At 43.0% G+C, this 26,322-nt stretch overlaps 1 protein-coding gene across 1 annotated transcript in view; it reads right to left on the bottom strand.

Moving 5' to 3' along the window:
- Positions 1 to 26,322, bottom strand: part of SAFB (scaffold attachment factor B) — a 34,560-nt gene that overhangs the window by 6,911 nt on the left and 1,327 nt on the right. The window contains 14 exon segments of the mRNA XM_019710761.2: positions 1,498 to 1,604; positions 3,251 to 3,339; positions 3,517 to 3,656; positions 3,980 to 4,062; positions 4,145 to 4,294; positions 6,001 to 6,095; positions 6,898 to 6,947; positions 7,368 to 7,737; positions 7,740 to 7,877; positions 8,820 to 8,847; positions 12,428 to 12,490; positions 13,703 to 13,906; positions 13,994 to 14,058; positions 23,589 to 23,673. Of these exon segments, the coding sequence (XP_019566320.2) occupies positions 1,498 to 1,604; positions 3,251 to 3,339; positions 3,517 to 3,656; positions 3,980 to 4,062; positions 4,145 to 4,294; positions 6,001 to 6,095; positions 6,898 to 6,947; positions 7,368 to 7,737; positions 7,740 to 7,877; positions 8,820 to 8,847; positions 12,428 to 12,490; positions 13,703 to 13,906; positions 13,994 to 14,058; positions 23,589 to 23,673 (1,667 nt within the window).

Raw genomic sequence — 26,322 nt, 5'->3', positions numbered from 1 at the left:
CGGCAGCTGGCCACTCACGATGGCTGCCGGCCACTCATGACAGCACATAGCAGCTCACACTGGCCACTGGCTGCTCATGGCGGCACACAGTAGCCCAGGGCAGCTCACAGCAGCCCAGCTCCAGGGAGAGCTGTTGTTCACAATCTTAGCTGTAGAGGGCGCAGCTCACTGGCCCATGTGGGAATTGAACCAGCGACCTCGGCGTTAGGAGCACAGTGCTCCAACAACCTGAGTCACCGGGCCGGTACCCACCCCCATGCCATTTTCTTGTGCACAGGTTCCTGCAGGGCAGGTGTGGAGAGGCGCCACTTCTTGGTCTGGGACACTAGCATGCAGGAGTGCGTGCTAGGTGGAATGTCGCCCTAGGATGCCATGCCCATGTACGCTTGCACCACTACAAACAGTCTTCCATACTCTAATTCAAATGGTGGATCAATTCAAACTGGTGGATGAAAAATTGGTCTCACTGCTGTTTTCTTCTGCATTCCCCTCATCCCCTTGTATCATCTTCTGTCCATCTTCCTATCAGGTTACTTCTTTCCTTATTACGTTTATTTCAAATCACCTTTATGCCTACCTGTCGCACATCTTTTGGCTTTCTCTACAGTCTTTCATTGTAGAGAGGTTAAGTTTTGTTTTAATTTACTTTTTTATGACTTTTCAAGCCATTCAAAGCTCAAATTCATATATTTACTTTCACATACGGACAATTTTAGGTTTTGGTTAGTCATCAGTTTGCTATTTGTCAATGATGTGAGATGGAGACCCAAAGGACTGCCCAAGGAAGTAGCCAAATGACCAAAAGCCATGTTGGGGAGAGTCCATCCTCTCGTCACTAGTGAGAAATGTCGCTTTTACATGGTCAATTCCCACATGCACATGGGTCAGTTCTGCTGATTTATTTGCCAATTACTTCACGAAAATTAAACTTTCCTTTGCCCAATGACTTTCCCTTTTAGGAAGAAAGTTCTGTATAGGGCACCAAAAAAGCGGCACCCTTACCCCCTTTCCTCAATCTTACTTTGCTAGACTTTTTACTAATAGCTATTTTTAAAACTATACTTGAAAAATTGTTTCTTGATAGGAAAGATTAACTGTTACTCAACCTGATCAATACCATTTGTTTAGTTTTTAAAAATTAAAGAGAGAATTTTTTCTTGGCTTATTTAAGAATGAGGACCTCTCAGCTTGCTCAATGGGTCTGCCCCACTGTTTTTTCTTTTTCACAGCTTCTGGAGCAGACTGGTGTTTTGCTAACTAGCATGAATGCACCAGGAAGGCATTCCCCCTCATGCCGCTGTTACCTTCCGTGATCTTCAGGAAGAGATGGGCCTATGTGCATGTGGAAAAGCCGTAGGATGAAAGTCAGAGCCAAGGGGGCCAACGGGTTGAAAGCAGTTCTCTAGCCACAGGGGACACTGAAAACACTCTATTAGGACACGGTTAGAAGAAGTCCAGGGCAACAACCCAACCAGCCGTTCCTGGACCCCGACTTACCTACGGGACTCTGAGTCTCTTGACTTCCGAGGCTCTTTGACTTTATCAAAGGACACAACGGACCGCTTCTCTCTGCTGGCCGATTTGCGATCCTGGCTCTTGGAAACCTGGTTCACCAAGGAACATAAAGAAATTAAGAACGAGATGACAACAGGAAGAATCAGCTATGTCCAGGTCCAAGCATCCAACATGAAGATCCGACAGGAAGATTAACACTTAATGAAACAATTAGGCAATGTGTTTTCTCCTAAGCAACTTCACGTCTGGCTTATCATAATTCCAAGTCACAGACCTTCATCACCATTTAATGCTAAAATCCTAAGTGGGGTCAAAATGGAAAATGAGTATATCTCCCACCAAATTTTTCATAACATCAAAAAAAGTATTTTTCATATTTTGCTTTTGCATCCAAAGTAAATTGCTTAATCCTGTCCTTTTCCTTAATAATTAAATATGCAGTGAATGCCCAACTAAGGCCATTTCTGGTATGTCCGAGGATTCCTTATTTATGACAATTGCCTTCTTTTTATGGGATCTACCCATTTTAGCCCTGGAACCCATGCTTTCATTTTGCCATTTCCCAATATTTTTTACAAACTAATTTTAAATGGCTAGAACGTATTAAAACACTGACACAAACACACGCAGACTTCCATAATGGAAACGCTGGTACAACTGATGCACACAATTCAATGGCTTACATGGTTTGTTGTCCGTGTGGCACGGGGTCAACACGGCGGGCCTGAGGCTGGCATCTTGGAACCTGGTGCTCAGAGTATCCCCAGCCGACACTAACTGGCCATGGAGGTTCACTGTGGCCAGACTACATAGACTACGGTTTATGCTGAACACCTGCTTTCTTTCTGGAAGTCAGCAATTCTGGTACTTGCCAGGCAGCGGGTGCCTAAGTAACCAGCCCTCAATGAAAACCCTGGCTGAGGCTATACTGGGCTTCCTTGGGCACAGACATCATCACCTGTGTGTTGCTGCATTTCACTGCTGTGTGAGCCTGCATGCCAGGAGGCCACAAAGGGTTCCCTCAGACTCTGCCTGTGTCTTCCCCCCATGACCTGCTGTGTATCCTCAATGCATCAATGTAGCCAAGCTCAGCCGCAAAAACAACTATAGGCTGAGCCCCGCTGGTCCCTCTAGTAAATCACTGAACGTGGGTGGTCTTGGGGGGTCCCAGACCCACATCTATCAGAGTTGTAAGGCTGTCATCAAAAGTTGAACGTAGGAACATCAACACTGCCACGGCCCCAACAGCAGGCAGAGTGAAGAGGTAAGAACCTAGGACAGGTACTTCGTGGTTTCCGTGTTCTGTGGAGCATCTGTGAGAAGAAGGTATGGGACCGAGCCAAGGTGGAGACTGGGCTTAGAGGCAGGTGGAAAGGCTGCCGCATCACGCGTGGGTTTAGGAGCACACAATGGAGCGCTGCTGAAATTTTCAGGGCAATGAAAATGGACTGGTAAATACTGACTCAGGGAAAAAGTCAACTGCTCCCATATTTGAATTTAAAAAATATCTTTAGAAAATAAAAAAGGCAACAATTCTCATCAATCAGAACAAAATATAAAGAAAAGCTTTTAAACTTTTCAATTTTTTTAAGTTCAAGATATCTACATTTTGAAAATGTAGACAACCTTTCTCAAATTAAGCTCAAGAATTCCCTAAAGCACACTTAGAAATACAAACGGACGAAACAGCAAAGGAAACACTGCTAAATGCCCTCATTAGAAAATCGGGACTCACTCTCTCTTTGGATCCTGATGTTTTGACACTAATAACAGGCACACCTTTAGATTTATCCATCACCACAGTCCGCTCGGTTCCTCGACTACCTGCAGGGAGAAAGGAGTACGTGTAAGAAACAAGAAACACTCAAATGAGAAAACAATACTCAACTCCATGGAAAATAAATCTAGCTTGTGTTGCCAACTGATCACAGCAAACTAACTAATCACACCAGCCAGGAGCAGAGCACAGAGTGAGATCCTGCGTGGCAATCGCGCAGCTACCTGACTTTGTGGTGCGAGAGCGCTCTGAGGGGCCGGGTTTCTGATCGTCTTGATCTTTACTTTTTTCTCCACTTCCGTCTTCACCCTTTTTAGCATCATCTTTTCTGTCACCTTTGTCTTCCCTCTTAAGGTTTGCAGATCTATCAATGAAACCCCAGGACACAGAAGTGTGTTAGATCAGATATTTAGGAAAACAAACCAGCCACGACCAGACCCTGGCAACGAGCACCAAGTGCTGAGGAGGAGGCTGCCTCCGCTGGCGACAGGACGACACAGGACAAGGAGCCCATCCTGCTCTTCCCAGGTGCCCCTGGAGTAGGGAAATCACCTCCAACTGCTGAAACCTCCTCCTAACAAAAGGGAGGGGTCTCATGCTTCTCCCTATCTGTGGAGAACTTAGATACAGGAGATAAAGAAAAGGATCAACTTGGCCACAATTCCCCTAGGGAAGAGGAATACCTACCTGTCACTGGTGCTGGACTTCTCTTTCTTCCCTTCACCTTCTCTTTTGTCAGAGGTTTTCTTCCCAGCAGGTTCATTTTTTGCCTGAAAAATAGAAGTAAGTGGAAGTATTACGTTACAATATTTCTTCAAATGGCCATGGCCCTGGAAGAGAACAGTCCCTTACTTTTTCCACTGAGATCATCTTCCCATGGAGCTCTGTCTTGTGCAGGTGGTTAATGCATTTTGTGGCCTCTTCTGCTGTGGACATTGTCACAAAGCCGTAGCAGCGAGCTCCAGGACTCCGAGCATTTGTCACAACCTTGGCACCCACCACCTCGAAGAAAACACAGAAGTATGTCTCAGACACGAAGCCCCCACCCCCCACCCCCACCACTCGAGTTGTACAGGGTATTAGGGTGCACGCTGCTTTCCTCTGATCCACCCCAAGTCCTGGCCCCCTCCCTGGGATGAGGACGCAAGGGGAAACCCTGTCACCAGGTGCCCGAAAAGCTGCGTATGACTGGGGAGGATGATGTTATGGTTTCGCAGCTACTCCAAGGGCCCCCTTAGGGAACCAAGATGTTCCTTAGGGAACCAAGATGGCGATCAGTGTAGAGGAGCAGAGAAAAGTCAAACGAAAGGCACACTTCAGCCAGCACCCCTTTAACATTATCTCAAACTTTGTGAAGAAATTACTCTGAATATAGTCGTGGAGGTGGCAGTAAAATAGAAAGACACATCCACAGATGGCCATCGACATAAGGACAGGTTTGTAAAGAGCTCTCTGGAAGGAAGCATCCATCTGACTACTAACAACAAACTCACCGCAATGTTCCAGGCACACAGGCACGTCCTCACATGCCATGTAAGTCCCCCCGCCCCTCACAACCCCAACAAGCTGAGGTCAGGCACCAAGCTCAGGATGAGCCCCATGGGAGCCAGGATTCATCCTCATTGTCCTATATGGAGTCTTAGCCCAAAGGAAGGTTCCAGAATGGCCTGGTCCTGTACTCAAGCCACACGAAGCCTGCAGGGTGACATTTCCCTGCTGACAGCACTCGCCGGTTCAGAGGGCCACAGGGGAGTCAGGAAAGGGCACACACTGCTTACGGAGGCCCAGAGAGTCAATAGTTCTTTGTACCACCGTGGTGTGGTTAGGTTTCCTTATTTAGCTCTTGGACATCAATAACCAAGGTAAACACTGTTGGCTTTCTCTATTATAATTTGCTAACACCTTAAAACAAACAAGGGCCTTGCCAAGTGCCACTTTGGCTTGTCCCCAAACGCTGACTCTGGGAGGCAAGGAGCCCTGGATGCGGTTTGTTTGGGAGGTGGGTACAGGAGGAACAGGGAAGAAGGGGAGGGTGAGAAAATGAAGGGAGGAAGGCCAACACAGGAGCCCTAAGGAACAAGGAACCACAGTGGGCACTTGGGAGAGGAGACTGGCACATCGGGCATCTGTCCATCAACGCCACCCTCACGGCCAAGGAGGGAGGAAGGAAACAGGAGGTGCTTCAGAACCACCCCGGCTGCAGGTGAAAGCAGGTGGGCTGGGGGACCCCAGGTGTAGAACTACAGTTCCCATAGGGGAAAAGACACCCCCTCCACACAAGTGTGAGTGGCAGAGCTAGAACCTGCGTGGGCCAGACTCCAATGGTCCTGTCTATAACCTGTCTACAGCCTCGCACGTGCTCTCCAGTAATCACCAGTCTCACAGAAGTGCTGACAACACCTCCCTGCCCTGCCCTTTGCTAGGAGCTCTGTTGCCCTTCCCGGGTTTAAGTCCTGCAGCCATAAAAATGGATTCCGGAAATCCTACAAAAGCTAAGTAGCAGCTTGGGGGCCGGGAGAGAAGAAATACAGAGGAGATGGGGGTTCTGGGAGCTTCCCCTACCCCTGGGAGGGGCAATGAGCTAATAATGTGAGCGTAAAGAAAAGGCTCATTCAAGTAGTCACAGGGCAGGACCAGCAATCTGCATCTAATGGCCGCACTACTTTGGTCTTAGGACAACTTCTTCTCCAGGAAACCCTTGGTCTTACCTTCCCATATTTGCTGAAAAGATTCTTCAAATCTGTAGCTCTGGTGGTAGAAGAAAGTCCACTAACCCAGAAATTTCTACCACAACTGCTACGACCTATTTCAAAAGAAAGTTCTGGTCAAAAACTCTATCCTGAGTCTTAAAGATTAGTCATGCCACACCACTTTCCCCACTTGTCCCAGATGCCAGCTTGACCCAAAGCCAGCTGGGTACAGGGCGCCTGGCCCGCTCTCCTCGCACATCTGACGAAGCTGCACACCAAGCCCCACAGGACCACCAGCAATGCCATTTACAACAGTGAGTCACGGGCTGTTAGGACCACTGGAGGTTACCTTAGAAAGGTACCAAATGGCACCACACAACCCAGTGAAGTGGCCTTTGAACATAAAATAGTTGGTACCTGTGTCACACTACTTCGGGGCTTCTATTTCTGCTGCCATATACTTTTGCACCTATCCCTGATTTTTATTCTTTTTAGAACACTGATTAAGAAGGAATCTGGACCAGTAAAATTTCTTTTCAATAGTGATTGTAATAAAGGGCTAAGGTGTTGATAAAGCTGAAATGCTACGTAACCCCAAGATATCTGTCACTGAGGCTAAAGAATTTGAAAATAAGACGGCCAATCAGGATGGACAAGCTCAAATCGCCCTTGCAAAAAGCAAGTATCTGCATCCATCCATACAGCAACCCTGGGGAATACGCTTGCTCCCTACAACCCAGAAGCCGTGAAGAACGGAGGAGGAAAAAAAAAAAAGAACGGAGGAGAAAGTCTCCAGGGAAGGCACACAGGCCAATCTGAGTGAGAAACGTGGTACACGATGAACCAGAAGCAAATACCCCGCCACTGCTGAGGCCACACACGCTGCAAGGGACTGGTGGCGCTGCGGGGACCTACCCTTGTCCTCTTTGGAAAGCCTTTTTGTATCCGAGTCATCTTCGACAGAACTAGAGAGAAAACATAATGTCACTCCAGGAGGAAGAAGCAGACAGGAAACAAACTCAAAATTATAAAATACGTGCTGAGGTTGCATACCTACCCGAAATTTAGTTCTCAAAAAATGATACCCCGACAAACTTGTATTGGAAATCTGACCTAACCATAAGATTTCAGACCCACAGGAGTTAATTAATTCTGCTGGGCTAAAGATAATTAGGAAGAATTAAAGAAAACAACCATGATAGGTTGAGAAAAGAAAAAAGATTATGTAATCAGTTTAAAATAAAAGAGAAATAAAACATTCTTTAGAAGTAAGCTACAATTTCGTCAGTCTGGCTGGCCAATTGCAGAAAAACAGCTTATGTGTGTCATTAAAACGACCAATGAAAAGGAGATAGCGTCTGGTCTAAAACTGAGAAAAAACAAACCTCATTTTCTGATCAGCGCCCTCACTGGCTGAGGACTCTTTAGGAGCCGGAGGGACTTCATTACAAGCTTCAAAAGCAAACTTCTTCACGTCTTCTTTGCTATCTCTGGGGTCTGGGCTTGAGGCTTCCAGGGGCGCTTCTGCCACCTCCTCGCTAGAGGCTTCCGCGCGCTCTGAGGCTTTACTACTCTGCTCAACTGGCTCCTCTAGCCCTACAGGCTCACAGTCCGTCCTCTCGTCACCGCCTGTCTGCTCCACGGGCTCCCTTTTCACTACCGCTAACAGGGTGTCTGCCTTGCTCCACTGAGCTTGTGCCGTTGACTCGCTGGCCAAATCTAAATCACCCTCCTCCGGATGGCCGCTGCCAAAAGGTCCTCTTCCTCCGCAAGCTTTCTGTCTGGCCCCACGCTACTTGTATCCTGTGCAAATGGCTGCTCCAGCTCGGAACCTTCTTCTTTTACTGGCTCAGATTTACAAGTTTCCCCCAAAATGTCGAGTATTTTCTCATTTTCTACGGATTTAACAGGAATAGAATGGCACAAGGTTTAATTACCAGGGAAATACAGCAATCACAAATGCGGAACTGGCACGGCTGCCACACTAACACGAAGAGAACTGCTAGCTACACAGAGATTGGAAAACCCGCGGGTACACACGTTACACTGGTTACACTACCTGCACTCCAACCGACTGCTAGAGCAAGCCGCTACGCTACATGGAAGAGAAAAGCATCCCAGAGATTTAACCCCCAAAACCTTCTGGCTGATTCTTGACAGTCTTCATTCTGTCGTCGTTTATATATGACTCTTCCAAATTTAGCTTCCAAAGTCCAAGTTGCTTAACTGAATGTATCACCATTCACTGAACAGCTCAATTTCCAAATTTCTTTGAATTTCTTTTAATAGAACAGTCCAACATGAAAAACAGAATCTCTTCCATCGGTGCTCTGAGATATTTGCAGTCCAGAAAGTGAATAGTATTTGTTTGGAATTCTCATGAAGAAACTCTTTCCTCTTCTGGAATCCAGTTATGTCTCAATGTTTTAAAATTTATCTCCCTACCACTCCCTGCACTGCCTGAATTAAAAACCACAAAGTTAAGGTACTGTCCAATATCACAAGATCTGTTTTGTGGGGTGCAGAGGTATGAGCCCTTGAAAGGCATGCAAACTCTTTCTATATACATTTAAGTGCCATTGATAATTAAAAAGGCATGAGATCGGTTCATCTCACCGATACATTTTTGCAGAATGAGAAGTTAGCCACTTTCACAGATCTGGTGATATGGCTGGGTTTCCAATCTCTATGATCCTGGTATGTTCTGGATCGTAAACCTTTAGAACAATGTACACTATAGTAAGGCAACTTTGTAAAATTTAAGAATTCAAATTAGAGAAGGTGGAAAACTAGAATAGTTCCAAATCCCCGCTGGTAAATTTTTCATTGAACAGTACCTGGCTCCAAGGATGGCTCTTCAATTTCCTGCAAAAAAAAACCATAAGTAAGATTGTGCCAGATGGGTGAAACCTACAGTTTATTTATACCCAGAACTATAACTAAAAAGGAAAATTTTAAAACAGACTAGGAAACTCACAAATGCAACAGGTGGAGAACCTGCTCGTTCTCCCAGAGCTGGCATTCTAGCTCCTTCCTCTGGGCCCCACCCCCACATTCCAGGTTACTACCAAGGAGCCCGGAACCCGGTTTCCGTTTTTGCTGCGTCCCCCTAGGGCCTGACATTATCATTTTTCATGGTCATCAACTGAGCACACGGTTGTCTGTCCCTCTAGACTGAACTCTTAAATGAGTGGTTTTTCCTTTTTCTACTTTCAGTGCGTAACAGAACGCCAGACACACGTCAGACATTGAATTAATGTAGCGTTAGTTTCTAAACAGTCACAAAACTGAGGGAACACAGGATCAGGTTGTTGGACCCTGTTATCTTGTATGGTCATACCACCCCTGCCTCCCTGGTAACTCGAGTGCTCTTCAGGATAACACATTCCTCCTACAATTGAGGTCCCCACTGAGCCAACTCTAATTTCCAAATACCCTTCCAGGGAAGCCCTGTCAATTAAGACCACTGCTATCCCTCACCTACAGTAGCCTCTGGTTTACTGTTCCCATCCCCATCTGTCTGCACTTTGCCACCAAGGTGAGCACATGTCCACGTGTCCCTCTGTGGTCTAAAGCCGTCAGCAATGGCCCTCATGCCACTTACCTCCCTGACAGGCCCACCTGTCCCCTGCCCCCACCCCCAGCTAAGTCCTACACATTTAGCTCAGGGGCCATCTGCTCAGAGAAAGGCCTCCCCAAATGGCTCCAGAGGCTGCCCCACTAATGCAGGGCCTTTCTCTCAATATGTGGTCCGGCCCCCATGTTCCTTCTGCACAAGGTACATTATTCTGGAATTTCAGCCAATACTACTAATGAGCACTGATTAGGTTCTAGGCACAAATTTACCGTATTTTGCCATGTATAATACATAGTTTTTAACTCAATTTATAAAGGAAAAATAAGGATGTGCATTATACATGGGTAGTACTAATTCTGTAGCTATATAAATGTTTTCAATTCTTTTATTTATGCTAATGAGTTAAAAGTGTAACTCTAGAAATCAATGATGATATCCATATGCAAAATAATACCCTGAAATACGATAATGGGTTTTGTTGAACTTATGAGGAACTTGCAACGATGCAGAGTTCTTGGCTTTCTATGATGCGTAAATGTCATAACTTTGTTACCAATACATAAAATTTCTTGTACTGTAACGTTAAAAAACAAACACTGGGGGCCGGCCCCCCGGTGGCTCAGGTGGTTAGAGCTCCGTGCTCCTAACTCCGAAGGCTGCCGGTTCGATTCCCACATGGGCCAGTGGGCTCTCAACCACAAGGTTGCTGGTTCAACTCCTCGAGTTCCGCAAGGGATGGTGGGCTCTGCCCCCTGCAACTAAGATTGAACACGGCATCTTGAGCTGAGCTGAGCTGCCGCCGAGCTCCAGGATGGCTCAGTTGGTTGGAGCGCATCCTCTCAACCACAAGGTTGCCAGTTCGACTCCCGCAAAGGATGGTGGGCTGTGCCACCTGCAACTAGAAAAACGGCAACTGGACCTGGAGCTGAGCTGCACCCTCCACAACTAAGACTGGAAGGACAACAACTTGAAGCTGAACGGCACCCTCCACAACTAAGATTGAAAGGACAACAACTTGACTTGGAAAAAGAAAGGCCTGGAAGTACACAATGTTCCCCAATAAAGTCCTGTTCCCCTTCCCCAATAAAAAAAACAACAAACACTAAAATTCCGTTATAATACAAAAAACAACCACCTAAATGTAAACAAAGAAAAATTTGAATTAAAAAGTTAAAATGAAAGATATTTTCCCCCCTGCAAGTTTGGGCCAAAAACGTGGGTGCACATTATACATGGCAGCGCATTATACACGGCAAAATACGGTAAGCACTTCATGTATACATGTATTAATCAGACAGCCCTAGCAAGTTGGTACTATTAGCATCATCCCTCTTTTCAGACTGGGAGACTGGCACAGAGTGGTTGACAAACTTGCTGAAGAACACACAGCAGAGCACAGGCTGTGATGGGGAGTCTGTGCATCAGTCCAGGGTTCTTCCCAATGCCGTTTACATGCATACTCCACACGTGGAGGATGGGTCCTGTGAGGACGGAGACCAGCCTTTCTTCTCATTCATGTCTGTAGCCACACCGACGCGTCATAGGTACTTAACATATACACCTTAAATAGACATGGATGGTTTGTACCTTCCACTGGGGCTTGATCTGCCATTCTAGGAAGCCTTAAGAAATCGTTCCCTTTCCCCGTAGTTTCATTTATTTGTATTCAATTTGTTTTTTATAAGACATACCCCACTCTGGGAATTAAGACTCTACGACTGAAACAAACGAGGCAGAACAATTCTCTCAACTTTTTTCAGAGAAAAGCAAATACATTCTTATTTGTCTCTGGGAGGTGTTTTATGCTCTCCATTTTAACTTGGGAGTCTTTGACCTAGAAAGACACTCAATGAAACGACCAGACCTGGCTCCTCCTTTCTTTTCAGAGGCAGGAATGGGTTGTGTCGCTTCGTAGCTGGAGAGAGACATCAGCCCTAAAGTGAGCTGGGTTCCACCAAGTGTTTCTGAGGTTTGCAACCTCTTTGAGGCTGTGGTTCTGGCTCGATAATAACCAACCTTGCCCTGCCTGGCAGAAGCAAATGGAGATCTTGTCTGAGAAGTGATTTCTAATTAAGCAGCATAGGTGACATTATTTTAAAAAATAATAATAAAGTTAAAAAACAAAACAAAACAAGGACTGGCATAAGCGGACTATATTTTCATCTCCTCACAAAACTTTCTATTGAAAATTAGACAGCTACCCAAGTAAGTTTATTCCAACAATTTACATCTATGTAGGCTGGCAGAAAAATTAAAAGAAAACTCAAGACCCACATTTATGCAAATCATACCTGAAAGTTAGTCCACATTTCATTTGTTCTCATCTAAGATTTAATATTTACAGATGGTGATGAAACAGCCAAGTCATCAAAAGAAATCTGTGCATTTTCTATAAGAAAAACAGCCCAAAGGCAGAACCAGAAGCCCTGGAATCCACCTATCCCAGCTGTGATGTCCGTGCTCTGCCCATCCCACCCCCCTGCATCCTAGTCTGGACCCAATCAAATCTGTCCTAGAGAGGGGGCGCCCCTCCTTGCTGTCTCGGTCTTTCTGCAAAGGATGCCATCTGGAATGGGTCCGACAGGTGTGCCTTTTCCTCAGTAATCAAATCCATAAGAACTTCCCCAAATATGCCCTCTCAGCTGGAAGGGAGCCTATGATTGGAGGGGAAGCCAAGACAACAAGTCCTTTGCAATAGGCACATTGTAATTGGGAAAAGGGGAGCAAAACCCACTCTAGAGATACTGACCAAGTAGGCAAACCTTGCAAAAACTTTTACTTGGGAGTGCCACACAATGTCTGCAGTAGTTTCCAGAAACTGCAGTCTAACCTTTGATGCTAAAACTACGGAGATATACAACAATTTACCTGTAATATAGTGAAGTCAGATGATGAAGTATCTAAATTGTTTATAGTTTCTCTGTCTTCCACCTGTAAAATAAATGGAGAATACAGTTTATTGTATCAATAATAAAGTAACACAAGGCTACATCTTTTCATTGGAAAAGTTAACAGCCATGAAAAATCATTTGTGACAAAATCCTAAACACAGTACAGAAATCAAAACAGCATTATAATATGATTCCACTGGGAGTGTTGGAACGTATCCCCATGGATAAGGGGGGACGACTGTAGTACACTCTCCAAGTAGATCAGGACACCAGGTTTGGGGGCTGCTCCTCCAGGAACAACATCCAGAATCACACTTTGGAGTGGATTATTAGATTTTGGTGGCCACCAATCTTTCCCCAGCCTGCACAGTAATGCTGGAACTGTGTCCGCGATGGCTACTGCCCAGAATGGAATGACATCTCTGAGAAGCCACCACGAGCAACTTCCAAACCGGAGTGTGGGAACAGGAGCACAGGACTGGCAAAACTTAGGTGACCCTTTAACTTTTCTGTATACCCAGCAAATTCACCCTCACGGAAGTAAAATAACCTAATAAATTAATGGCACCAAGACAACATGATGTGTGAGTTAAGCACATGGACGCTGGTATCAACCTGGTCTTAATTCTTATGCTCTTATGAGTGTGTATTGCCTGGAGATATTTCTTTACCTCTTTACTCCCCAATTTCCTCAACTGGAAAATGGGCATAATCTATATGTCATATTGTTGTTAAAAAGATTAAAGGACATAATGCCTAATGCCTGGCAGACAGTTCAATAAATAATATCTGTTATAAGTGTATTTTAATTTGATTTGTTTCTAACATAAAAAAAACCTAAGGCTTTAAAAATAATGTCAAATCTTAGTATCACAGGTTTACTATTAGGAGGGTACTGATCAGTTCTTAATAGCAAAAAAACAACTTTTAATTTCTTTCAGTATTCTCAAGGCATCCAAGCCATTACACCGTCGACCAACCTCCTGTAGTAGGAAGGTCTTGAATAATGTCCCTGAAATGTTTAATGTTGCCTTGTGCAAATAGATAGCATATGATCCTGTACCTCACAAGACACCACTTTTCAATGAAGCAAAGTGTGTTTTCAGAATCATCTGAATTTTACATGTGAACAGATTAGCCATTATCCTGTTGAACTGGCACTGAAAGAACTTAACTCCAAATATAAAACTTCTCATCTGTTCTGCTATTCGAGGAATTGATATTTAGCATGTATTCTAGAGGCTGTACCTACAGCATGTTCAGGAAGCTGCTCAGGAAGCTCCTTCATCTCTCCCTCCAGCTCTCTGCTATCAGACAGGGCCTCCGGGAGGTTGTCAGCATCGTCGTCCTCCGCGCAGTCTGCAACGCTTCCGTTGTCGATTTCTGCTTCGTCCAGCACGCTGATGTCCATCATGTCGATGTCCTGCAAGTGCTCCAAGCTGGTCTCAACATCCTCCTGTGACAAAGCAAAACACAACCATCAACGAGTGGACAGCCATGGGTCCACCCACCGAATGGATCCACGGGCGAAAGCTGCACGTACCTGTCCATCCCCAGAATTTTCCTCCAGCCCGTTGTCTTCCACACCTTCTTCTTCTGGTTTACGCCCTGAAGAGAGAATTGTTAAGAGCATGAGATCAATGACACGCATGTTGCAGAACCAAGCGTTTATGTGTACAGGCCCTCAGCACGATAGCGTGGTCACCTAAAATGCCCAGGGCACTTCCCAGCCTAGGAACCGCCCTGCGGGATCCAGGAGCAGTAAGGCCACTCTGCATAAGGGCAGCCCCCTCCCACCTCCCAGAAGAGGTTCTGGAAATGGGTTCTTCGTAAGGTGGAGGCAGACCAGAGCTTTCTCAGGCCTGGCCTTCTATCAAGTGGCTTTGATTGTAGGGAGAATAGTATCGCATACAAATGTGCTGCTTTTTAGTTAAGGAATATGACGCATGTCTTCGCACAGAAACAACGACATAAAGCAAAACAAATAAGCAAAGAGAAAATAAAAGCCATTCATAACTACGACCTAGCGTTAGCCCTGTTATATACTAACACATATAGATATCTGCCCGTATTTTGCTATGTATATACATGTACTATGCGTATAAAAATGGCACTGTACTGTTGTTCTATAATCTTTTCACTCAAGTTCTGAACATATTTCCATATTCTTTAATAGCATTATATGGAGATACCATCGTTGATCTAATTAATACCTATAGTTGGAAATTTAAGAAAATGCTTATAAAGATGAACATCCTGGTGAGCCCCCCACCCCCGCAATTATCCTCTTAGAACATGTTTCTAGAAATGGCATCTCCAGGACAAAGAGTATGTGTATTTTTAAGGTTTTTATTAAAAAGAAAAAGCCTACACATTATCAAGACATTCCAGAGGAAGGTTATTTCAATTCACATAGCTCTAGCAACAGTGGATAAAAGTACCCATCTTTCTGAATCTCTGTTAAAACCAGACATTTTTCTTTACCCTTGCCAATGTGCTAGGCAAAGAAAGAATACTTGTTTTAACCTGAATTTATCTGATTATTGCTTAGGCTGAAATTTTGTTGATCATTTGTAGTTTTATAAAACTTTCTCATTTATATCCTTTCCCCATTTAAAAGCTTGTTCTATTTGTCCTCATTTTCTATTTGCATACCGTATACACAACACACATTTTCTCCCAGTTCTTCACCAATCTTTTAGTTTTATTTATGGGTTTTGGGTAAAATTCACTTTCACGTAGCCAAAGGCACCAATGAGTTTTTAAAGCCCTTTTCTAAACTAAGACTACATAAATATTCACCCGTATTTAGTTCTTTTTTGTTTTTCGATTTCACACTTGACTCTCAGTTCTGTAGAGAGTGAGACTATTTTCCAAATGGTTATCCCTTCTGGAAACTGATTTCCCCACACCATTTTTAATCACCTCCGAACTGATCTGAAATGTTGGTCCTACGCATTATATATTCTTATGTATGTCTGGGACTATTTAAAGTTTTGATTCCCTTCCACTTATCTGTTATTTTTGTTCACTTTAATTATGTGGCATTGTAATATTTAAAAAAATACAAAGTATTGAGATTAACTGGAAGAAAAGGAAAATGAACTGGAAGGAATGGCTTAACTTTAGGCGTTTCTTTAAGAGGTTAGTAATTTAAGGTGAAGAGAAAAATGAACAATAAAAAGGCTGGCCACACTTTCAGGCTTGCATTTCACTTTTTAGACAACTTTGACTCAGCATTTATAAAAATATGAGGAAACCATTTCCCCAACTCCCCTCACCCAACCTTGTAATTTTTCTTCCTAATAGATTAGTTTATAACATTCACAATCTGTTCGGGAGCCAACAGTTCACAGTAGGCAGGCATGCTGGCACTTTCATCCAAACAGCAGTGTATGTATGGTCATTTGCTGTATTTTTTATACAAATGATAAAATGAGTAAAAAACAGAAAAATGTAAATGATAATAGAAATGACAGCTGAAGCAAAAATGGAAATTAGGCATAACCAAAAAAAATTATGGCAAAAATGAAATTTTTGGTCTCTAGAGTAGGCTCGCCAATATTACATTGATTGACTATTTTCAATGTGAAGAATGAAATCACATGGATGAAATGAAATACATGAAATATCCTGTGAAGACTGTGTCTCAAAAGCAGAGCGAAGTGTAGTAGGTTTGTGTCTTGGAGCTTCTGCCAGAGCCGCAACTTCCTATAGCTCTTACTCAGGAAGGTGACACTCAGCTTCTCGCAGGCTGTACGCAGGAAAGGATGCCGATCTGCCACACCTCAGGAAAACCCGTTTTCTGCAAGGCCTTTTTCCCAGAGTGAAGATCAATTTCTTAAGCCTATTTATTAAGTGTTGTTTCAAGTAATATAAGGGAACTAGACATTAATTTGCCTATATTGAACGATTAAGCTTAAGCTGTACAAAATGTGCAACATTAGGAGGAAAAAAACCTCCAAAAAAATCCCAAATCTAATCATTCACTCCATAACGCAGACTTAAACAACAAACAATACACAAACTACCCTCTCTCAGGAATAAAAATTTCCTTGTAATATGTGTTACCTGATTTTTATTTAGGAACAAAGGAGATTGTTCATACTAATACTAGAACTCAGTACATTATGTACAAATAGCCTTGGTTGCTGGCTGGGGACCCATTTACCATTTTATGATAATCTTATGACAAAATATGCTTTGGGTTTCAAAAGACGTTTCGAACTCAACCAATGGTCTTTATTCATACACCAGGAAGATGCCCCAGCAGCATTCCCCCGTTTTACTAGATTTGATAAAGCTGCTATCGTTCTGGAACATGTACACTGCTTTTTGTCCAATTCTGTTCTAGTGACTAGGAAAAATCTGAGTAGGTTACCACAAACTTGCCACCCTTTATACTGTATTTCTCTCTTTTACAAAAAAGGCAGCACATTTTCATCAAGCAGGATCAGGGGTTTCCACTCTTATGACTGCCTTTCCTTCTGAGCAGCGGCACAGGTACACTGCAGCCCAAATCCCTTCCGGGGGACAACAGCTCATAGTTAGAAATACCAAGTGAACATGCAGTCTTAGGAATGTTTAGTTTTCAATATAGAAAGCATGTGCCCCCACTAGGATACTTCTCAACAATCACTATTTGGGAAAAGACACCTTACCTTCCAAAGATGAAAAATGGTGTGGTTAATGCCAAATTAACATAAATGAAAAATATCACTCTCTTTCTACCTGTACCTATACCCCACATTTTTCTGGTACCCCAAGGATCAGTGGCTGCTACAAATGTTATCTTTACTTTTGAGTATATTTCTCCTTGGATACTGCTGCTACCGGTATGTAGAATTTTTAGGGTCTTGCATATTAGGTATAGAAGCCTACTGTTTGTGACATAAGTTGCAAGTCTTTTCCCAGTTTGTCATTTGTCTTTTTACTTTGTTCATTTTAAAAATTATACAATTTAAAAAATTGTTGCTTCTGGGGGGAAAAAATTGCTCTCCAGCAAAAACTAAAACACCGTCTGTCTTTATACTAAAGGAAAAAGTGCCCCTCAAATCCATCCTCCATAAAGTAAACTGCCAGCTTTGTTCGCAGCCTCCAAACGACAGGCACTGTCGTTCTTGCTCCAGAACCTGCTCCTGGCCCTCTTGCCTGTGATGCCACCCCAGCTCCCTGCTCAGCTTCTGCCTTGGTGATTATGGCCACACTCGCCTGGTGGGCTGCCTCCCTCTACTTCTGCTGGGACTCCCTCATAGCACCCCGTGTGGGCGGACCACTGCTTATTTTTATTTGATCACACAGACACAGTGACGTAACTATACAAATACATTCATGAAAAGATGCACTCATTTCACTGTAAATTTTACTTCACTAATAAAAGATGTACCCTCCTGGGGTGGCGAAGTAGCTCAGTTGGTTAGAGCGCAGTGCTCTTAACAAGGTTGCTGGTTCGATCCCCACATGGGCCACTGCGAGCTGCACTCTCTACAACTAGACTGAAACAACTGCTTGACTTGGAGCTGATGGGTCCTGGGAAAACACACTTAAGTAAATAAAAAAATTAAATAAAATAAAAAAGTTAAAAGAAAAAAGGATGCTCCCTCCTAAATATATGGAAAAAGCTAGTTTCCCTTCTGCCCACGGTATTCCTTGGTAGACTTTCAAAACGTTTTCTTGGGCATTTACATACACATATAAACGGAAATAAACTCCTTATGTAATGGGATTATATTCTATACTTGCTGTAACTTGCCATCACTCGGTAACAGGCCTTGAGATGTTTTCCTGCACTATGGACACTGATATACTGCCATCTTGTATTCCATACTGTGCATGTTCCTTACTTACCCGCCAAGAGGCTTTGTTAGTTGATCATTCCAAAAACTGCCCATTTCTCACACCCTTACCAACGTGGGATATTAGGAATGGTATACATTTTTACCAGTGTGATAGGCAAAAATGGTATCTCATTATTTTTGTGTGTTGTCCTTCAATTGCTAACATGGGAATCTTTTTTTGTTTATAGGTCACATTTGTTTCTTCTATTTGTGAACTGCTCATTCAGTCTTCTGCTTTTTGTCAACTGGATTTTTTATTTTCCTTATTGATTTGTAGAAATATTTATTGCTTTCTGGATATTTATATGCTGTAATATTTTCTCCTAGTCTGTTGTGTGTCTTAATTATTTATGGTGTCTTTTGTTGGGAAGCTTAAATCTTTTATGTAATCAAATTTATTTTTCTTTATAGTCTCTCAGTTTTAGTCTCATTTCAAGCCTTCCTTACCACTATAAAAGTACTATCCTAGCTGGAATTTCTGTTTTGCACAGTAGGAGGTAAGAATAGTTTTCCCCACCGTCAGATAGCCAATTGTTCTAACATCATTTATTGAAAAATCTTTAGTGCTACCTTTAAAATGAGTAAATCCTAAAACTTCCCTGGTCCTAATATCCTGTTAAAATCAGGACAAGTCTGCCTCACTGGTTTTTCAAAATTTTCGTTATTCTTGGGTTTATTCTTTTTTAGATTAATTTTAGAATAGACAAATTTCAAAGTTTCTTTTTAAGTTACTTTGGGGGGAATGGACAACTTTCTTATATGAAATCATCACATCTAGAAAAACTTCCTCAAAATGAACTATATCATAGGTCTTGAATAGCTCCTTTCAGCATCATTTCCTATTTAACAATACTACACACACACACACACACACACACACACCCATCTGGCAGCATCTTGCTGAACAATAAGTCTTTGACTTACAGAAGATATCACTGCCACCTCAAAATGCAAGAGAATGTGAAGTGACAAACAATTCTAACTAGCCAGTGAGTTTGGTAAGTACACTGTGTGTATCAGCCAGGGCTTTATTTTCTCACATCTCTGAAGTTGTCACTGGCTTAGTTCTGAGTGCCTTACCAGAATGAGGCATATTCAGCCCAATAGACCTTACAAACCCAGCACTGGCCTAGAAGGAGCTGACATCCCAGTAACAGAGTGCCACAACCACCCTCCTCAAAAAGGATCCGGTTGCTTGGAAGAAATGGCTGATTCTTGGGGTGGGGGAGGGAAAGTACAAGAGACTGGAACACCCTCTTACATCAGAAAGTAACAAGTGCTCAAACAATGACATGGACATGTCAAAAAAGACACAAGGGCCAGCTTGAAGGGCTCTCATTGGGACAATTTGAACATCAAAATTTAAAATAATAATCATAAAGTCTTACAACCTATGAATAAAGTTCACACTGATAAATGGGGAAGAAGGGCTTATGGTAGGTAGAAAACCAACTAACAGATGTAGAAGGAATAATAAATTTAGAAAATCACTATTGGAGAAGAATCAGTGGATGCCGAAACTAGTGGAGGAGGAACAGGATATTTAGTACTAAATGTAAGTATGTAAGTCTCCAAGTATTGTCCCCATAGATACAATGACAAAGGGTAAGGTAGTAACTTTCCAGTGGAGAAACCTGATCAACACTGTGGGTTACTCAAATGGACAAACACCATGTGTCTCTGGAGAAGCTACACTGAGAATAGCGCTTCTGGAGGTATTGCTGACAAAAATGTACAATTTGAACCTAATCACTTGAAAAAGCAAAATAAAAAAAACAGTCTTTAAATAAGTGGTCTACACTTTCAAAAATGGCGGTGTCACAACTATAACGCAAGACTTGCGATCTGTTTCAGATTAAAAGAAACCAAAGAGACATGATAACTGAACGCAATGCATGACTCTGATTTTTCTTCTGAACTACGAAGAATGTTACTGAAACAAATGCTGAAATCTAAATAAGGTCAGGTCTAAACTTAGATAATAGTATTGTATCGATGCTAACTTTTTTTTTCAATTGGGGAATGTTGGGGAACAGTGTGTTTCTCCAGGGCCCATCAGCTCCAAGTCAAGTCGTTGTCCTTCAATCCAGCTGTGGAGGGCGCAGCTCAGCTCCAAGTCCAGTCACCGTTTTCAATCTTTAGTTGCAGGGGGCGCAGCCCACCATCCCATGTGGGAATCAAACCGGCAACCTTGTTAAGAGCTCGCTCTAACCAACTGAGCCATCCAGCTAACTTCTTGATTTTGATAACCATAGTTATGTAATGTCCTTGCTTTTAGGCGATATTGTAGTATGTAGGGCAAAGGGGCACATGCCTGCAACTTATTCTAAAATAGTTCAGGGAAAAATATACACATGTAAACAAACAAACCCAAAACAATCCAGTAACACAGTTTTGGGTAATAGTTTAATAAAAAGCAAACGTGCTGGGGGTGACCGGGTAGCTCAGTTGGTTAGCGCGTGGTGCTGATAACACTAAGGTTGCTGGTTTGATCCCCAAATGGGCCACTGTGAGCTGCACCTGCCTTAAAATAATAATAATAATAAAAAAAAAAGCAAACATGCTGATTTTGCTTTTCCAGTTAAATTTACTTTCCTGGTAATTATTTTTAAAAGATTCTGCTAAACAAATTATTGGCGTAAGACTATTATTTTGGAGGAGTGCTGAGACTACTTGAGCTATGCTTTCAAGGATTCTGATTAAACTAATCAGTATGCTGTTAAAATCTTGATACAATCTAATAAGGTAGTTGAAAATAATTCAGCGAAACTTACAGACTTGCTCTATCAAATATCAAAATTTACTGTAAAGCTCCAGATAGAATGAATTATGGCCAAGAAAAGAAACCGGACACAAAAGAGTCCGTACTGAATGGTTTTAATTTTATATGAAGTTCCAGAAAAGGCAAAACCTACCTATGGTGAAAGTAATTACGTGGGGGCAGGATGGGGGGGGAGAGGAGGTCATAGGGGAGGAGTGTGACTGAGAAAGGGCAACAGGAATCTGATAGAAATATTCCATATTTTGATCCTTTTCTACCTCACACCATTTGCAAAGGTAAGTTTCAAATGAACTAAACATCCAAATGTAAAAATAAAACCATAACTATTACTCTACAATGTAGAATATTTTCTGTAATTTTAAAGCAAGGAAGGGCCTTTAAAAACATAAAATCTACAAACCACATAGCATAGGTTGACAGCACAGTCAGTATAAATGATTAAAAATGTAATGACCAAAACACCACAAACCAGATAAGTCAAAAGACAGTCTGGGGAAAAAAACAATTACGACATTTTATAAATAGCACTCAAAAGTCAAGAAAACAAACAACCAGTAGAAAAAATGGGCAAAGGGTAGAAAAGGCAATTCAGAAAACACTGATGGCCAATTATCAGAAACCCTCTAATCTGTAAAGAAATGCAAATGAAAACTTTACCTGTGGAGAAACGCAGATAAACACAACAAAATACCTTTCTTCTATATAAGAGAGAACATTTAAAAAGATAAATAATACTCAGTGTTACCAGAGTTTAAAGAAACAGGCACTCCCCCTCCACAGTTGGGTGAGAGATTAACTAGTATAGCCTGTTGGAGTAGCTATTTTAAAATAAAACGCACATATCCTTTGATCCCAGACTTCTACTTCTAGTTAGTCATCAAAAAATATATTCCTTCAACCACAGAGACATTTCTGGTTCGTGGCAGCACTGAAAATTGGAAATGCCGAGTGAAAATTGGAAAAAAAAAATCTCAAAAGTTTAGAAATAAGGAGACTGATGAACTAAGTTGTGGTACATCATAGGAAGGATTACATTAAGCTATTAAAAAAGTATTGGGGCTTTACTTGTAGCACTTTGGAAAGACGTCCTTAACATCTTAAGTAAAAAAAAAGCAAATCATAAAATATTTTATATAGTAGGACATAGTTTTTTAAAGGAAAGAAAAAGACATGTACACAGGTGTATGTGCACCCTAATGTATTTATTTTTCAATGACTGCATAACACACAGAAAAGTCTGGGGAAACATGTTCAACCTTCTAACAGGCTGCCTCCCAATCGGGAAAAAACTACATTTTACTTAATGCATGTCTGTACTTTTAAAAACCCTATGTACAAGTATTTTTTATTTATTTATTTATTTTTTAATGAAAAGGAAGAGCAAAAGGACGATCCACTGGCTCCATTTTCCCCCGCCACAACAGTCTTTCTCTGTCGATTTTCCAGTACTCTTTGACATTTACTCGGGCAAAGGCAAAAATGCATAACGTACAAAGGACCACAGAAGTGACTCCATTCCAAGGTGAGGTCACTAACTGGTAGACACCCAGAGCTTACACCACAGTGTGCCTGCCTCTTAGGCATTTATTTCAAACCCACTGGCCAGGTCATGTATTTCATTTTGTTTTGGGGCCTGAGCAACAAAGTTTCCAACCAACCAAGGGAACTTTTAGACCAGTCCAAACACCCAGTTTTAGCTGATTCTTTCTTAAAACAGTAGTTGTGTTATTAAATTACTGAGTAAATGCCGAGGGGGAAGAAAAACAAAGAAGATACAGGCCCTGCCTTCAACAATCTGGCTACTACACAGGCAGAATGACATCAGCAAGGTATAAGGAACTAAGCCATAGCAGTGCAGAGGACCCGGGGAGACATGAGTGGCTCCGGGTGGGATCAGAAGTTGTCTCTTGATAGGATGCGAATGCAGACAGATGGGAAACAGGAGCGTGTGGACAGAGCACAGAGGGCCAAGAGTGAACCACGTCTGTGGCCGGATGAAAGCCCAGAACATAGTAGAGGAAGGTGGCAGGGGGAGGAAGTGGGAAGCGGAGGCCTGGGTCAGATGCTAAGGTCATTAATGCCACGTGGAACGTGTTTTTATAGGGCAGGTAGTTTCTGAAAGCACTATCTGTAAAAATGACAACTCTGTTTTGGTCAGATGGTAAAAGGGAAGTTAGTTTCTGGAAGTCAGAACAATAGGAAACTCAAGCCATCCTAAATACTCTCTATACTCTAAGGTTAAGGTTCTGGATAAGCAAGGGCTGCTGAGCAACCTACAGAAGGAAATGAGTAGAGGTGTAAATACCTCTTCCACACTCTGAATTCCCAAGTAGCACAGAAACAAAATACAGTAGAGGGATCTTGAAAGAACACGCAAGGCTTCATTCGTTCCAGGCTTTTTTGATTCACAGAGCAATTCACAGGCCCCAAATACAACCTAGTAAACAAGGCACATTAGCAAAGAAAGCAGTTTTGAAGAAACCTCTTAATGTTAGCAGAACTCATAAAGTCCTCAATACCTTTGCCGGATCTCTTTGATGTCTTCTTGTTTCCTTCTGAGGTAATTTCAATTTCATCAGGATTACCCCCTTCATCTTCAATTGCCTAAAGAGAAGATAAAAGTTCACCAAAAGTCAGCACACAGACTTGATTTTCACAGAAGCTCCAGGCTGCTGATTCGGAAATGCTTCCCACTACCCCTTTCATTCATTCTCTTGCTCTACACCTTGAAGGAAGGGCTCAGGAGTCAGAACTGGTAGCGTCAGACTTAACCAGTTCTCAGCTTTACTTAATCACGCGGAGTTTGTTTTTTTATTCTGGAACATGGAGCTAATAAAAGTACTTACCCTGAAATGCTGTCGTGAGAACTCTATTATGCATGTAAAGCTAGCACTAAACGAACATTAGGCTTATTTTTAACATTATCACCACAATCTGCTTCATCCTATTCCTGGGCTCAAGGGCACTCAAAAAGGGAAAGAGCACGCTCCAGTTTCCTATGATTTCACCCAGCAATGTGCTGTCCGACCTTCTGAGACCCCCAGCTCCATGCCTCACCTGCACCGGCACTGTCTGGAAAGAATACTAACACTCACTGGCTGAGTTCCTGCTGTGCGTGGCATGGGACCAGGCATGACATGCATTACCTTATCTAATCATACACATCTATGACTGACTCCAGGGGTCTTGCTCTCAACCACTAGGGGACCTACCTCAAAGCATAGACTTAGAAGGAGCTCCTGGCAAGCCCAGCCTCCCACCCCAAGGACTGGTCATTCACTTCAACAGCCCCCTCCCGTGCTCAGCAAATCAGTACAGAACACGTCAATGACATCCCTGGATACTGGGCTTCATGTTTAGGTTTTACTAATAATACTTTCTTTCTTTACTGTGAGCATTATTTTCATTTAAACCCCCTTCAAATACTGTGTTTTATTTCTAGACAGTTTTAGGAGTCTCAGATTCTCAGGAGTTTTCCAGTTTGGTAAGTATGAATTTAGAATGGGGTTGGGGGAACAAGCGTGGGGGTGTTCCACACCTAATCTGTACCAGGAGCAAAGAAAATGTATCTCTTCTCTCTAAAGCCAGAGCCAGGAGTTGGAGAGTTCTGCTTTGGGATCAAAGAGCAGACAACCAGAAAGTCTCTCACCCTCTTGTTGGGGACAGACAATTCTGGAACACCACTAGAACTGTCCCAGATAGGAGGATATATTTCACCCTCAGTATGTCTCTTCTGGGTGCAGTGTTTACAGGGTCATCCCTAGGGGCACTGAGGGCTCTGAGACATCCTTATGAGCCTTGGCAAATTACAGTTGTGTTCTCTTTTCCTCTTTTTGCTCTTCTTGGAAAAATAAACAAAGGGACACAAACTGGATGACAGAAGTGGGAGAGAAAGAGAAGTTCAGAAATTCCAGACTTGCTTGGGCAGGACAGGAGATGTGTATACAGGCTGACAGTATTTATGTATTGTGGCCACATCCCCAAGAAACTGAAAGGAGGGAGAAGCAGGGATGGATCTGTCCCCTCAGAGATGACAATGATGGAAGATTCCTGAAGTCCCACACCAGTCTCAGCCACCAGCCAGACAGGAAAGCTCAATGTCATCTTATCAGCTTTGCAGGTTTTTGGAATGTCTGGGGGGGAAAAAGGATACCCCCCACCCCCAATTTGGCTTTATTGATAGGAGATCCTGGTGGTGAAGAGCAGGGACCACATCTCCCCAAGTGCCAACCCTCTTTCCTTGCATTTTCCCAGGTAACCATCTTGGTCGATGAGCTGCCTGCTAAGAGTAAAGGAAGTCAGTATCAGTAGTGAAAGAAACACTACTAGTAGTGAAAGCTCTAGTTAGAAAGGCCCCAACTGGGCCGGCCTGGTGGCTCAGGCAGTTAGAGCTCCATGCTCCTAACTCCGAAGGCTGCCGGTTCGGTTCCCACATGGGCCAGTGGGCTCTCAACCACAAGGTTGCCGGTTCAATTCCTCGAGTCCCGCAAGGGATGGTGGGCTCTGCCCCCTGCAACTAAGATGGAGCACGGCACCTTGAGCTGAGCTGCCACTGAGCTCCCAGATGGCTCAGTTGGTTGGAGCGTGTCCTCTCAACCACAAGGTTGCCGGTTCGACTCCCACAAGGGATGGTGGGCTGCGCCCCCGCCAACTAGAAAACGGCAACTGGACGTGGAGCTGAGCTGCGCCCTCCACAACTAAGACTGAAAAGACAACAATTTGAAGCTGAACAACACACTCCAAAACTAAGATTGAAAGGACAACAACTTGACTTGGGGAAAAAAAAGGCCTGGAAGTACACACTGTTCCCCAATAAAGTCCTGTTCCCCTTCCCCAATAAAAATAAAAAAATAAAAAATAAAAATGTAAAAACCCAGTTCTTTAAAAAAAAAAGACAGACCCCAACTGACTCTGAGCATATCAACTCATCATTCACAAACCCAAGCTTCCTCATCTGGAAAACAAGTAATCCCTACTTCCTCTTAATAACAATTAATAAAAAATAAAACCCCAATCTTCAATTGTTGAGCCAAAAGGGTGGAATGAGTCACAAACCACACTGTCTGCAGGGTGAGGGGGATAGGGGTCCCAGCTGTGAGGGTCCCAAGGCAAGAGGACCTAGATGGGAAAAAGGCAAAAAAAGAAACCAATAGGAATAAGGAAAATGTAAGGGATGCAGACATTTCATGGTTTTCACACCTGGCCTTCAGAACCCCTCAAGGTAGGGATTAGAAGCCCCGTTTTCAAAATGAA

Source organism: Rhinolophus sinicus, linkage group LG07, assembly GCF_036562045.2.
Source record: "Rhinolophus sinicus isolate RSC01 linkage group LG07, ASM3656204v1, whole genome shotgun sequence".
Classification (NCBI taxonomy): domain Eukaryota; kingdom Metazoa; phylum Chordata; class Mammalia; order Chiroptera; family Rhinolophidae; genus Rhinolophus; species Rhinolophus sinicus.
The sequence above is the reverse complement of the archived record's forward strand: the minus strand, read 5'-3'. Positions and strand labels throughout refer to the sequence as shown.